The sequence below is a fragment of the Mixophyes fleayi genome, chromosome 1 (assembly GCF_038048845.1).
Source record: "Mixophyes fleayi isolate aMixFle1 chromosome 1, aMixFle1.hap1, whole genome shotgun sequence".
Taxonomy (NCBI): Eukaryota; Metazoa; Chordata; class Amphibia; order Anura; family Limnodynastidae; genus Mixophyes; species Mixophyes fleayi.
In genome coordinates this window covers 314,937,874-314,953,873 of record NC_134402.1, presented here as the reverse complement: position 1 = coordinate 314,953,873, position 16,000 = coordinate 314,937,874, and the positions used below count along the sequence as shown (strand labels likewise).

The window sequence follows — 16,000 nt, the reverse complement described above, 5'->3', positions numbered from 1 at the left end:
ATATATTAAAAACCCTGAACTTTTATGAATCGCACCAATAAATGTACCTGGACTGCGTAGAGGAGTGGGTCACCACAATATATATAATAAGAAAACCATCAACTTGTTTGATTCGCACCAATAAATGTACCTGGACTGCGTAGAGGAGTGGGTCACCACAATATATATTAAAAACCCTGAACTTTTATGAATCGCACCAATAAATGTACCTGGACTGCGTAGAGGAGTGGGTCACCACAATATATTAAAAACCCTGAACTTTTATGAATCGCACCAATAAATGTACCTGGACTGCGTAGAGGAGTGGGTCACCATAATATATATTAAAAACCCTGAACTTTTATGAATCGCACCAATAAATGTACCTGGACTGCGTAGAGGAGTGGGTCACCACAATATATATAATAAGAAAACCATCAACTTGTTTGATTCGCACCAATAAATGTACCTGGACTGCGTAGAGGAGTGGGTCACCACAATATATTAAAAACCCTGAACTTTTATGAATCGCACCAATAAATGTACCTGGACTGCCTAGAGGAGTGGGCACTGGGCACCACAATAAAATATATAAAAAACCTTCAACAGGTCTGCATTACACTACACATACGGCTGCTCCTCCATCCTCTCCATCATATACATGTTGGAGTTTTAGCGTGTGACAACCTCTTGTTTTTGATAATGTCAGTGCATTTTGAATATTTTTCAATTTGCCCCACACCACTGAATGTACTTTATCTATGATACGCATCTATCTATCTTGACTGCGTAGTGTGGTGGCCCCGGTACCCAATTTGATACCGGGGCCACAATAAAATAAATACACCCTCCACGTGTCAGAATTCCACCAAACAAGTATCTGGACTGCGTAGTGGGGTGGCCCCGGTACCCAATTTGATACCGGGGCCACAATACCTCCTCCAAACATGGTACAGACAATTCGTCATTGAGATCCCATCAAGTATGTTAAAGACAGACAGGGTCCAAGTGTTATTGGTTGACTTTGTAAACCAAAAAACTGTCCCTGTTGCACATAGTCGTGCAATGAAGACTGACTTTTTCATTTAAAGGCACCATCTTTCAAGTGTAGTGTTTGTAAGTCTAAGTCATATTATACTTTTGGTAAAATTGGTTTATTTTGTTCCTCTTTATGGTAACTACTAATAGAATTAAAGTATTAAATAGAAGCGGCAGTTCCTCTTTATGGTAATTAGTAATAGAATTAAAGTATTGAATAGAATTAAAGTATGAAATAGAATTAAAGTATGAAATAGAGTGGTATAGAGTTGTAGTGTGGTATAGATAGAGTGGTCCCCACAATATAATAATAAAACCCTCAACTGGTCTGAATTCCACCAAACAAGTATCTGGACTGCGTAGTGTGGTGGCCCCGGTACACAATTTGGTACCGAGGCCACAATATAATTAAAAAATTGGGCATCAACTGTCACCGTTGTTTAATATCTGATACACCTAAATATGGACTGCACAGTGGAGTGGCCCCGGTAGTAAATTTGGTGCCGGGGCCACAATACCTCCTCCAACTTCCAAGTGTAGTGTTTATAAAGACAGACAGCGTCGAAGTGTTATTAGTTGGCTTTCTTAACCCTAAAATTGTCCCTGTTGCAAATATTCGTGCAATGGACAGTTACTTTTTTATTGAAAGACTCAAGCTTTCAAGTGTAGTGTTTATAAAATATAAACAATACAGTAGTTTTAGAGCACGTCAATACCTCTTGTTTTAAATTACGACACGGCATTTTACTTTTGGTTTAATTTCTTGTATTTTTTTAAATTTGGTTTTACTTTTTGAACATGGCAAACGACTGTTGATTGGTCATATAATGCAAAAAAAAAAGGTCCAAGATGGAATTGTCCTTGGGCCCTCACACCCACCCTTATGTTGTTGAAATAGGACATGCACACTTTAACAAACCAATCATTTCAGCGACAGGGCCTACCAAACAACTTTGGCTGAAATGATTGGTTTGTTTGGGCCCCCACACCAAAAAAGCTATTCATCTCTCCCTGTACAGACTAAACAGGCTCTACTGAGGCAAGATGTCGTCCTCATCCTCAACCTCTGATTCCTCTCCCCCTACAGTGTCTACTTCCTCCTCATCACACATTATCAATTCGTCCCCGCTGGACTCCACAACCACAGGTCCCTCTGTAGTATCTGGAGGGCAGTGCTGTACTTCATTGAGGAATTGATTATTCATTTTTATAAACATCATTTTTTCAACGTTGTGAGGAAGCAACCTCCTTCGCCGCTCACTGACCAGGTTCCCCGCTGCACTAAAAACTCTTTCCGAGTACACACTGGAGGGGGGACAACTCAGGTAAAATAGAGCCAGTTTGTACAGGGGCTTCCAAACTGCCTTTTTTTCCTGCCAGTAACAATATGGACTGTCTGACATGTCTACTTGGATGGTGTCAGCAAAGTAATCATCCACAATTTTTTCTATTGTGACAGCATCCAATGCAGCGAGAGTAGACATGTCTGCAATGGTTGGCAGGTCCTTCAGTCCGGACCAGATGTTATCAGCATCCCCGCCAGTGCCTCTTTTGGGAAAACTGAGCTTTTTCCTCGCAGCCATAGATGTGGAAGAAAATGAGGGTGGAGCTGTTGGCATGTCACGGTCCTCTTCAGAGGACAATCTCCTGACCAGCAGGTCTTTGCACCGCTGTAGACTTGTGTCCGCCGGAAACAGAGACACAACATACGCTTTAAACCGAGGATCGAGCACGGTGGCCAGAATGTATTCCTCTGACTTTAAAAGAGTGACCACCCTCGGATCCTGGCAAAGCGTACGAAGGGCTACATCCACAAGAGCTACATGCTTGGTGTAATCGCAATGGCTTACCAGCTCCTCCCTCACTTTCTCCAGCTGCTTCTGCAACAGCCTGATCAGGGGAATGACCTGACTCAAGCTGGCAGTGTCGGAACTGACTTCTCGTGTGGCAAGTTCAAATGGCTGCAGAACCTTGCACAACACGGAAATCAGTCTCCACTGCGCTTGACTGAGGCGCATCCCCACTCCTTTGCCTATGTCGTAGGTGGCTGTGTAGGCCTGAATGGCCTTTTGCTGCTCCTCCATCCTCTGCAGCATATAGAGGGTGGAGTTCCAGCGCGTCACAACCTCTTGTTTGAGGTGATGGCAGGGCAGGTTCATGCTTTTTTGATGTGCCTCTAGTCTGCGGTAGGCACTGGCTGAATGCCGAAAGTGTCCAGCAATTTTGCGCGCCACCGCAAGCATCTCCTGCACACCCCTGTCACTCTTGAGGTAATGCTGCACCACCAAATTAATGGTGTGGGCAAAACATGGGACGTGCTGGAAATTGCCCATATTTAATGCCCGCACAATGTTACTGGCATTGTCTGACACCACAAATCCCCATGAGAGTCTAAGTGGGGTAAGCCACTGGGAGATAATTTCCCTCATTTTCTCTAATATGTTGTCAGCGTTGTGCCTCTTATTAAAGCCTGTAATACACAATGTTGCCTGCCTTTGCATGAGCAGCCATTTTGTACATGCTGCTACTGATGCAGCTGTTGCTGTTGCTGCGGAAGGGGATGCATCTACCCAGTGGGCTGTCACAGTCATATAGTCCTTCGTTTGCCCAGAACCACTTGTCCACATGTCCGTGGTTAAGTGGACAGTGGGTACAACCGCATTTTTAAGAGCACTGAGGACACTTGTTCGTACTTCTCTGTACATTTTTGGTATCGCCTGCCTAGTGAAGTGGAATCTCGAGGGGATTTGGTACCGGGGACACAATACCTCCATCAACCCTCTAAATCCCACTCCACTGATGGCGGACACCGGGCGCACGTCTAACACCAACATTGCAGTTACAGCCGCAGTTATACGCTTTGCAATAGGGTGACTACTATCGTATTTTGTGGTCATGGCAAACGACTGTTGGACGGTCAATTGTTTTGTGAAAGACTTAGCGGTCTTACGACTTCCCCTCTGGGAAGATGACCGACTAACAGCAGCAACAGCAGCAGTGGCAGTAGTAGGCGTACCGCTGCAGGATTCCTCGGATGAATCCCGTATTGAGGAGGACTCAGTCTGGCTGCTGACTTGGGCTGCAGGACTGAATCTGATGGAGATTGTGGAGGAAGTTGACGAGGAGGGTGTTGCTGGTGTGTATCCAACTGGACCACGGGATTTAGGTGTCCCTGTACCGATGAGGGTCCTAGCCCCAGTTCCTGAACTAACCACTGAACTATGAAGGTTATTCAGGTGACGTATAAGGGAGGATGTTCCTAGGTGGGCAAGATCCTTACCCCTGCTTATTTGAGCTTTACATAAGCTACATATGGCCATACATTGGTTGTCTGGATTTGGATAAAAATAACTCCAGACCGAAGAGGTGCATTTTTTGGTCTTCTGACCAGGCATGACGATGGGCTTTTTCATCCCATGGACATCAGCTGTTTCCCCCCCTGGTGCCTCATTTACAATAACCACATCACCATCCTCATCATCAAGTTCCTCCACAGCGCCAGCTACATCATCAATAGCCTCCTCCCGAGCCACCTCTTCCCGTACAGTGATGGGAAGGTCAGGCTTGACAACCACCAACATCCTTGGACTCGCCTTGTGGATTTGTGATAATTTCTCTTTAGAAGGCAGAGTTGTTTGCTGTTTTGTTGCTGACAGCATAACTCTCTTCAATTTTTTGTAGGGGGGGGAGGAGGAGGAGGGCTAAGATCCGTGGGTGAAGCTGAACCACTAGTCATGAACACGGGCCAGGGCCTAAGCCGTTCCTTGCCACTCCGTGTCGTAAATGGCATATTGGCAACTTTACGTTTCTCCTCAGATGATTTTAAGTTTCTCTTTTTGCTACTTTTTCTTAACTTGGGCTTTTTGGATTTTACATGCCCGGTACTACGAGATTGGGCATCGGGCTTGGAAGACGACGTTGATGGCATTTCATCGTCTATGTCATGACTAGTGGCAGCAGCTTCAGCATTAGGAGGAAGTGGGTCTTGATCTTTCCCTACTTTATCCTCCAAATTTTTGGTCTCCATTATATGTAGCACAAGATACTGCAGAATGTGTGAACTTGGTAATATTGCAGTACCAATGGACTTATACTGCTGGATTGGTTTTGCAAATTTGGTTATAATTATTATATATTTTTTTTATTTTTTAAATTTTTTATTTTTTTTTACTTTTTTTTTATTTTTTAAAAACTTGGGAATAATGGGGAAATAACTATGCCCTTAGAAGCACAGAGCACAGGACACAGCACCACTGGACTGAACAGGACACGGCACAGGACCCAGCAGCACTACGGAACTCAGCAGGACAGAGCACAGGACACAGCACCACTGGACTGATACTGCAGAATGTGTAAACTTTGTAATATTGCAGTACCACTGGACTTTTACTGCTGAATGTGTGAACTTGGTAATATTGCAGTACTAATGGGCTTATACTGCAGGATTGGTTGTGCAAATTTTGTGGTAATTAAAAAAAATTAAAGTAGTTTTTGGTATTTTTTAAAAAAACTTTTTTTTATTTTTTTAAACACAGGGGAATATTGGGGAAATAACTATGCCCTTAGAAGCACAGAGCACAGGACACAGCACCACTGGACTGAACAGGACACAGCACAGGACCCAGCAGCACCACTGACCTCAGAAGGACAGAGCACAGCACACAGCACCACTGGACTGATACTGCAGAACACAGCACAGCACAGCACAGCACAGCACAGCACAGCACAGCACAGCACAGCACAGCACAGCACAGCACAGCACTAAACAGCACAGCACAGAACTAAACAGCACAGCACGAGATCTACCAGGACAGAGGACCACCTAACACACCCTCCCTCTACCCTGATCAATGCCCGAGTGAAGATGGCGGCGACTAGCGGGGAATTTATAGGATCCGAGTATCGCGAGATCCGACAACGGGATTATGAGTCAGAGCCTCAGTTTCACATTTGAATTTGGCGCCAATACCCGGATCTGTCTCGGATCCGACTCGGATCCGCAACGTTCGGGTGGGCTCGGATTTCATAAATCCGAGTGCGCTCATCCCTACTTGAGAGATAAGCTTATCACCTGGTGTCAAACAGGGGACCTACAAAAACGATGCACTGGGCTTTTTGAAATTTATGACCCAACTGTGCGACTCCAGCATTTCCACTGTCAAGAGCAAGTAGAATAGAAGGGGAACAGAAATAGTTTGATCAGAAGTTCATTAAAGCTACAGAACAGTCACCCCTTTCTGACGTAGGAGCACTGCCATGACTGCCATTACGTTTGTAAATACCCTCTGTGCTGTTGCCAGACCAAAGGGTAGGGCTCGGAACTGGTATTGGGATGAGTCCACAACAAACCTGAGAAGGTTGTGATGGCCGTCCCATATTGGGATGTGAAGATATGAATCCTTGATATCCAACTCTTTCCGCTCCATGGAGTTGATCACGGAGCGAACCAACGCCAACCTAAAGCATAAGTTGAAGGACTGCAGGGTCAGGATGGGGTGGAAGGACAAATCCAGCTTTTGTAGAAGAAAGCTTTGAGTAATAACCCAAACCTCTGCTCTCTCGGGACTGGGACTGGGGGGGGTGTTGAAATTTTGCCTAGGGCACCGAAAACCCTAGCACCGGTCCTGGATACACAAGGCATATATGGTAATACTGAATGCGGAAGTGGCATTACTCTATCTGTACGCAACCTAATAACACTTAAAACTATTACTTTGTGTACAAATAGGGTAATGCAGTCATCATCATCTATTTATTTATAAAGCGCCACTAATCCCGCAGCGCTGCACAGAGAACTCATTCACATCAGTTCCTGTCCCACTGGAGCTTACAATCTAAATCCCCTTACTTACACACACAGACCGAGAGAGACTAAGGGCAATTTAATAGCAGCCATTTAACCTACCAGTTGGTTTTTGGAGTGTGGGAGGAAAACCGTCAGATAAACAAGAGAGCATAAGGTCTTATTAATAAAAGTGAAAGTCACAATAACCATACAATAGAACTTATATACAACACCTCCATATCTGTTTATCCCTTTAAAAATTACATTCAAATGGTCTTTCCTTGAAGCTGTCTGCATGCAAATAACAATTGAATAATGCAAATAAACATACGCTAGTTAACCGATCTTAGATGGCCACAATGCCAATTAATCATCATTTATTTACATAGCGCCACTAATTCTGCAGTGCTGTCCAGAGACCTCGCTCACATCAGTCCCTCGACCAGTGAAGCTTACAATTTAAATTTCCTAACATACACATACGAGTCAATTTGATAGCAGCCAATTAACCTACCAGTATGTTTTTGGAGTGTGGGAGGAAACTGGAGCACCTGGAGGAAACCCACGCAAACACTGGGAGAACATACAAACTCCACACAGATAAGGCCATGGTCGGGAATCAAACTAATGACCGCAGTGCTGTGGCGCAGAAGTGCAAACCACTAAGCCACCATGCTACTCATGAATGGAGTCAATCCGCAAACAGCCTACCAGAAGCAGCTAGATAGTGCTGCTAATAGTCATCAACGTGTATACATGCACCAGCCATCTAGCACTTACAAGGGATCTGCCTCTTGAAGGGTGTCTACATATGCATCAATATCTTAACTGAGTAGCAATTACCAGAACACACCCCTGCTGTACACAGCCTATGCTTGCCCAAACCTTCCCTCTCCCATATCACCACTCCAGGCGTAAATGGGCATAAGTTGAAGATACGCCCAAAAAAATCTTGATATGGATATATGCTTTTTTTTTGCCGTGCATTAGAAGTACATGCATATTTTACACACAAAAAAAGCAGCATGTACATGAAGGACTACTGGTGGGGATGCTCCCCATACTATGGAGTACTTAGCTGTAAAAAAAACAAAAAAAACAGATTCAGGAAGCAAGGCCTGGAGTTCACAGCATTTCAGGTACTCAAAGCATTGATTAGAGGAACTCATATTTTGATATTTGATATGTGCAACAATAAAAAAAAAAAAAAAAGTACTTTCCTGTATACAAAAAATTAGCTCTTTCTCCCTCCATGCTGGTTTTCCCCACCTATAGGCATATGTCATTTCCCAGACTTCTCTGAAAATCGCATTTGTGTTTTGTACTCACATGTCTGTCTGTCATGTACAATTCATACTATATGATGTCGGAAACGGCCCAAATGTAGGATCCTTTCTTTCCACGCACTGCAACGAGTATGAAGACAAAGTTTAGCATTGTCCTGTTTAGACGCTTATTTAATCCACAGCCCCCTTGTGTACTCACGTATAGCCTGCAATGTATCCACTAGTGGCCGAGTTCAGTCACCTCTAACCTGTTGCCACATAAAAGTTAGGGAACACCTATAAGAGCTCACATAAACCTCCAAGCTGGTCTTCTGGTCCCAAGGACTTTTCACCTGAGCTTATTCCAGGTATCATTTACATGATTTCAGTAAATATATTTAAACTATTAGGTTAGTCAAGACTGGGAATTTACAACAAGGAAGTGGGCAGCGAAGGAGTGGGCAGCACAGTCACCCAATCAGTGACAGGCGGCAGTTGTGGGGACCAATGGAGAAACAGGCTTGCAGGAGTGGGCGGGAGCGGGAAAGTCCCATTGAACAAGCTGTGAACTCAGCTGTGAGCTCAGTGTGTGCGATATAAGATCTATATTGTAGCTTTTGTAATGTACGGTCTCTATCAAACTACTGCAGCGCTGAATCAACGCTGCCGACCTTTACTTACACTTTGCATGTAAACAAATTACAATGTTACACGAGATCAGAAAACAAACGTGTATTTGCAAGTACTGTCCAATAGATTATTGTGATGTATATAAAAAGGGAATTAGAAGATAAGCAAAGAGGAAGGGATTTTTTTTCTTGCTTTTATTATGTCACAGTCCTGGCTTCCACTACCTGAAAAGGTGATAATTCTGTCAATTGAAATATTACTTATGTAGCCTAAAAATGTACCGCTGTTACTGCCACACAGGGGGCCAACCCTGGATGTCAGTTTGGGCAGATTTAAAGATGAAAATCCGAGACAGGTCGAGGGGACTGAGTCCCCTGACTCTGGCAGTGCGTGGAAAGAGAACCCCCTCTGCCGGCGGCTGCAGTGTGTGCAGGTCCGCTCGGCAGTGACAGGGTGCTGCCCGACTGCTCTGGTTGTGTTCAGGGCAGCACCCTGACACTGCCGAGCGGAGCTGCAGGCGCCGGCAGCCTTACATGTCAGAAAGGGGGCGGGGCCTAAATCGCCCCTGCCCACAACTACCACTTCAGTCAATGACAAGTAGTAAAAATTGATGATTCAAACTGAACCTCATGGGCAGATAATAGGATCAGTTTAGATTGCTAAAAGGGACAGGGACTGTACAAATCAGGTCTTGAAGCCCATATAAAGTGTAACATTACCACATTCCAGTGATGTGTTTATCTCTTATAAAGCTATTAAGTAATTACCATTTTCACTTTTATTATCATGCCTTGTTCCTTTGACCAACAAATTAGAGGCAATATTTTTCTTTTACTGTCTGCTGCATTAAACCAGCATCCTGCCTTAGCACTTTGGCAGTCCTGATAGGGAACAAACCTCATCAGGAACAATATCTCCAAGTAACACAATCTGACTTATTCCTACAAACTGCCCAGAAGTGCAAGTGGTTCCAAGTGCTGGTGAAGGAGTCGACTCCAATTGTATGAGCAGGTGGACACCTCTCTAATGCTGATTCACTCTAGAAGGTATCCACATACAAGGTGCTTCTAGTCAGCCACGGCTCTGCCCTGTTCCTGGGAGCTATCAGACTACAGGAGCCCGATTACAAAAAAAAAACCAGACACATAAAGGAGGTCTCATAGCAGACCCCCTTTGTAAATCCTGGAAATTCAGAGTCTGTGGGACCAGGAGCCACTTTGTGGAGTGGAGATATGGCTTGTATGAACATAGGGAGTGGTGGTGTGTGTCTAGGTCATTCTTCCGTTCCTCACACATGCTACAGGTAATATGTAAATGATGTTTTCATGCAGATGATGATAGAGTCTAGATTCAGGAAACTCCACTGGTTACAAGTTTGCTTATCTTGCAATAAGAATGTCACCTTGTGCATGCAAATATAAAATACACAAGAGTGCCAGGTCAAGGTCAAAGTTATAGGTCAAGGTCAAAGTTAAAGGTCAAGGTCAAAGTTTCACCCCCCACATCCAATCCCTTGTCCAAGCCTGCCGCTACCAGCTATGCAACATTGCCCGCATCCGGCCCTTCCTCTCCCAAGATGCCACCAAAACTATCATCCACGCACTCATCGTCTCCCGCCTTGATTATTGCAACCTCCTTCTTACCAGCCTTCCCCATTCCCATCTCGCCCCCCTCCGCTCTATACTCAATGCGGCTGCAAGGCTCATCTTCCTTTCTCGCCGCTCCTCATCCACCTCCCCTCTCTGCCTTGCCCTACACTGGCTCCCCATTCCTTACAGAATCCTTTTCAAACTCCTAACCGTCACTTTCAAGGCTCTCTCCCAGTCTACCGCCCCCTATATCTCTAACCTCCTCTCTATTCACACCCCTGCCCGCCCCCTGCGCTCAGCCAATGACCATCGCCTCTCCTCCACTCTGCCTCTCCTCCACTCTGATCACCTCTTCCCACTCCAGAATCCAAGACTTCTCCCGTGCTGCCACCCTTCACTGGAACGGCCTCCCTTGCTCCATCCATCTTTCTCCCAATTTGTCCTCCTTCAAGAAAGCACTCAAAACTTACCTGTTCCTAAAAGCCTACTAACCTTACACCTAACCTCCTCATCTCCTCCGCCTGCTCTCCCCCTCTCTCCTCCCAGCCCCCCTGTTCTCTCCCCACTTCTTCAACTTGCTCCCTGTGTGCCTGTGTTCTGTCTACCCTCCCTTAGGATGTAAGCTCATTTGAGCAGGGCCCTCTTCCCTTTGTTCTCCATACCTGTTCTTCTGCTCCGTCTTTACTGCATTAGCCTGCCTGGAGTCTCTGAAGTTTTGGTATTTTTTGTTTACTGTGTGTAATGTTTCACCTTGGTTAGTCTACTGTTTGTGCTGTGTACGGCGCTGCGGAACTCTTGTGGCGCCTAACAAATAAAGGATAATAATAATAATAAATGCACAGGCGTCACGGTTGCAAAGTTAGCAGTTAAATAGACTCCCAGGAAATATATCATAGTGACACCATCAGATCTGAGCCAGATTGCTGGGAGAGTCAGGATTTTAAGAACCAGCCACAGGTGCAATTTATCAACTGCTGAGAAATGCAGCAGAGAGTGGCTAAACTGCTGCATTGCTGAAACAGCAGGAAACCAAAACACAGCAGCAGCTATTGTATGATTCATTAGTTTATGGAACAGTGCTGAGGAAGACGATGACATATACCTACCTCATTACCAGATAAGCTCCATATTCATTGTATCTTGGTACGCGACTATTCACCCACTATCCTAATTTTTATTGGTTGTTTATTGATTCACACTATGTTTAGTGCTTCTGTTTTTATGCTTTATTCTCTCCATATATATTAGTCTGCCAACTGGGCCACTGTTTCTCATGTAGAGGATTTCTGGTCCAGTACCCATTCCTTCACCTCTGGTGTGCAGCAGCTGTGAAGCTGTTCAGTGCAAATTAAGTCTATTGTCTTGTCCTGAGACTGGGGGGGGGAAGGGGGGGCTGGTTCAAAAAAACCTTGTGGTTCACAAGCAGAAATTACAACATTTCTGCTTGTAGGCCTCTGTGGCATAGCATTTTAGGAGGGACCCTTTTACTGCCTAATAATTCACATTGCCATATTGGGCAGCTCCACAATAGGCCTCCGCTGCGTGTTCTTGAAGTGTAGGGATCAAATTTTTCACCCACACTGACAAATTATGGAGTCTGCAGGTCATGTCAAATACTTCTAAATGTCATAATTGTCCCCCACAAGGTCCCCAAAGTTCATAACTGCAGGGATCCTAGTTTGGGCACAGCAGCTGTCATCTGTTTTGCTGGGTGCTAAAAGTAGCTTTGTCCTTTGATTCTGCAGATCTGAAGAACAAGGGTTTGTTCATCTTTTGATAAGGCTGCAAGCTGCATATTTAGCCCAGCGGTACGGCCGTCATTAGGGACTTGAGTGGATGAGACCTGCTGCTCTAAAGAGTAGCTGGACGAGGGGCTCTTCAAAACTATGCTGCTGGTCCTGCTTGGGAATCACCTTAGACATTTTTACTGTCCTCTGCCTCAGACAGGTTAGGCTCTGCCCATCTCCTTAGCACCTCTCTAATTTTCTTGATAATGAAGACATGTTAATGCCTAGTTATCAACATTTGACCTTAAGCTGGTCCTTCTTAATGTTGCTGAAGTAGAGCGGTCCCTCTGTGCTGCTGTTAATCCTCACCTGATTAATTCTCTCCCAAACTGGTCCTTGAAAAGCTGTCAGTATTGTTCTCTATCACAAGTATTTAAAGAATTGTGCAAAGAAAGAAATTGTTCCTTTACACTCATTATGAACTTTATTCTTATTTATTTAAACATAGGGAATGTTAGTTACAAAGTAATATTTTGAAATGGATTTAAAAAAATGAAAAACAAACAATAAGAGTAACAAAATAAATGCCAACCTTTTAGAGTAACTGAAAGTGAAAGAGACAAAAATAAATACAAATGTAGACCTACCTTGTTTTTCTATGTACTTGTGTTGAACTATGCTCTTTTCAGATAATTGCTAGAACAAACTCCCCATAACACACCCATGCATATTCTGTTCAGTTCAATTTTATATCTTTTTTTTTATTACTGCCAGTCGTAAACACAAGCTCTCAATGTATTTTTGTTTTGAATTGTACGGAATACTTATTCTCTTCACTATGTACCTCTCGTTTACTTTGTGATTTGCTTAACTGCTTATACAATTGACGCCAACTTGTATACTGGCAACGGTTATTACATTGCACTAGAAAACATAACTTTTTTTTGCATTCTCACAGTTGCTTTCATTTTGACCCACTAAGCCATATTCAAATCAGTCACATTGGCACAGAAGCAAGTTAATGACATCATAAAATAGCATGTTTATTACAGGTAATTATAGCTGCTTTCTAATTAAGCCTAATCTTTTTTTTTTTTAAAGTATATTATACCACTGATGTAACTATCAGTGGGTTTTGAGACACCAAGCCCCAGCCCCTTACTTAATTCCTATCTTGAAAGCAGTTGACCTCCATAGGCTAGTTAGCATTTCAGATTGTAAAATATCACAAGAGCACACAGCTCCCCCCATTGATTTATTTGTATCCATTTACAAAAACCACTGGATGCATGGCGTACAATGCCTTTGTTTTATAGCAGTGCACGTAGATGGCCCACTTAGTGCACACATACTCTCTCCTCTCTCTGGAGACATCTCCACAAACTAGAAATGGAAGAATCAGAAAAGACAGACTGAGTAAAAGTTAAAACATCACATCCAATGATCACGCATTTTAGAAATACTCTTTTCATTGAACTAAAATATTTTAATTTTTCTTCTAAAACTTATAGCTTAAATTAATGAGTGTGAGGGGACATTGAGGTGCTTTTTGTGTGTTTGAAACTTTTTCCTTTATATTGAGTAAAGTGCGCCTAGAAATGCACTTCAATACCGCCATCTTGTCCTGTAAACCTATGTGCTTTGGCAGAAACCTAGAAGCACTTCATTACATTGAGGCACACAGCACCACAGAACTTTTGCACTGCACCTTGCTTGTAAAGGAGGTTCTGTGTACTTAAAATATAGGGTCAGGAACCAAATGTCCGATTCCTGGCCCTTACTATGGACTACCAGGCTGTCACTGTCACTTGGTGAATGAACTTTGCATCCTCTCAGAGAGATTAGCCTCTGTTTGATGCCACTCTGTCAGTGTCCCAGTCCTGGATTTTGCCACTGGAAAAACACAAATGCTTATTTTTTTTTTGGGCAGATTAATGCTACTCAAAGATTAACAAAATTACAGTTGCTTAGATATTATAACTAACTTACTATACTTGGCACTAAAATACAAGTCTTTAGACTGGGCAAAATGTATGTTACATGGGTTTTACAATATTTCAAAATGACAGTTGTCCTATATATTGTATATTAGGTACGGTGAAATATGTGCTGTACATGAAAGAGAGTAGAGAGTAGTGGTTTGTGGTCAGTATAACTGATGCTCACAGTGCCATAGCCAGATATGCTGAAGAATGTGATGTGATGGAAAAATGTTTTATAACTTATGTATTTCTTATTTGCTTAATGGCCTTGGATAACCATAAATCTGAATTACCACTTAGTAAAAGGTAATAACTGAATCCCCCATCCAACCAGCTTGAGACCCAGTGACTGCTACATTCAGCAACTTTTCCCAGGGCTCCAGAATTTCTCTTCCTTCATCTCCCATTTGCATCCCCCCTCCGATGCCATTTCAAGTTGGCGATCTATATTGCTTAGCAGATTTTGTAAATACAGAACCGGCAGAGCCCCAGGAATGACTGCTGCAAGTGGCAGACCCGGAGCCTGTGGCTAGGGGAGCTGCACTATCACATTTCACCAGGCAGTAGTGCAGCGTTAATGCATTTGTAAATCTTATATGCCAATAATACAGTAAATGTGTCTATATCTACAACAGAATATTTTTTTTCACATACGGAAAATAGCAATACAAGAGGATTTACCCTAGAACCTCTGTCGTTTCCTCAGTTTAGCAGTGTCCTGATTATTATAATAAGTTGGGAACTTTTCTGGTCTCTGGGAGTATGAAGCACAACTACAAAATAAGATTTATAGTGCACTTTCAATCAGGAGGAGGTTGTCGTTTATATTCATGCACTTGTCATTTTCCTCCCAGGTGCTCATAGGTAATTATGTAGGCTAACTAGCAAAGATTACCACTAATTGTAATTACCAGGTTTCTGCTGAATCTAGCAAATGAGAGGGCCCTCTAATGCTGAGATCACTCAAGCATCATCAATGATAACCCTCTATATTTATGGATCAATCAGCTGCTACTCCTTTTACATGAAAATGGAAACAGTTGTCAGAATACCACATTTCTGTTTCATTATTTGTGGGTGTCAAGGTCAGAATCCAGGAGGATCAGCGTCTTAAACTATGGTATTGCAAGAAAATAGCATTAAAATGTTCTGCTGTTTATTTATATAGTTAGAATGGCCAACTGTTACAGTACCCCACTGTTTGCATGTTATGACCAGGGCTGGATTAACCCGGGGGCTTTCTGGGCTAGAGCACAGGGGCCTCAGGCATCTGGGGGGCCCTTGAAACTATTTTAACTTTATTTATTTATTTTTTCCTGTGTAGCGCCGGCATTCATCGGGTCGGGGGCGTCCTTGCTCCCGGCTCCGACTGTCAGGTCATGGAGAATGGCAGGCAACTAACAACAAATGTTATGCTGTTAGCTGCCTGCTGTCACTGTAGTGTGCAGTAATCTCCTTACTGACGAGATCTCATGAGAGTGAGACTATGAGGGGGGCTCACAGTACCCTTAGCCCGGGATCCTCCATTCCCTTAGTCCATCACTGGTTATTACTTAAATAAAGGTCAGTAGTAGAGGTTGGCGCCCTAAAAATCACTTGTTGCTTACGTTCACCTCTAAATGCATTTTTAGAACAGTTTACAAAAATTTAAGTCTTTGCTCAGAGGCCATATGGGGACACAGTTTTGGGTTATGTTTTAATCCTAAAACAGGGAACTGGGAAAAGCCAACTTTTCCACTCTAAACCAGATGCCCTGCTCCTCCTCCGTTTACTATTTGCCAAGCAAGGAGATGGGCAATCAGAAGAACAGAGTAGAACTGTCCCAAAGCCAAACTTTATAGACGACAAGGAATGCTTAAGTTAACACGGCTGCCTGGAAAACCTTCCTACTTAAGTCAGCATCTGCAGAGGCAGCAATTTATAGCTAGCTTGTAAAATATACATCTAGAATGCTGTATGACCATGTTGCAGCTGGAAAAACCCCATGTGCACCACAACTCAGGAG

General features: G+C 43.5%; 1 protein-coding gene across 1 annotated transcript in view; it reads right to left on the bottom strand.

Moving 5' to 3' along the window:
- LOC142158437 (ubiquitin carboxyl-terminal hydrolase CYLD-like) overlaps positions 1 to 8,534 on the bottom strand; it is a 35,475-nt gene extending 26,941 nt beyond the window's left edge. Inside the window, exons 1-2 of the mRNA XM_075212389.1 lie at positions 8,288 to 8,534; positions 8,132 to 8,208 (exon numbers count right to left, since the gene is read on the bottom strand). Coding sequence (XP_075068490.1) covers positions 8,132 to 8,146 — 15 coding nt within the window. The 5' untranslated portion in view covers positions 8,147 to 8,208; positions 8,288 to 8,534. The remainder of the gene's footprint in view (positions 1 to 8,131; positions 8,209 to 8,287) is intronic.
- Between the last annotated feature and the right edge of the window lie 7,466 nt (positions 8,535 to 16,000).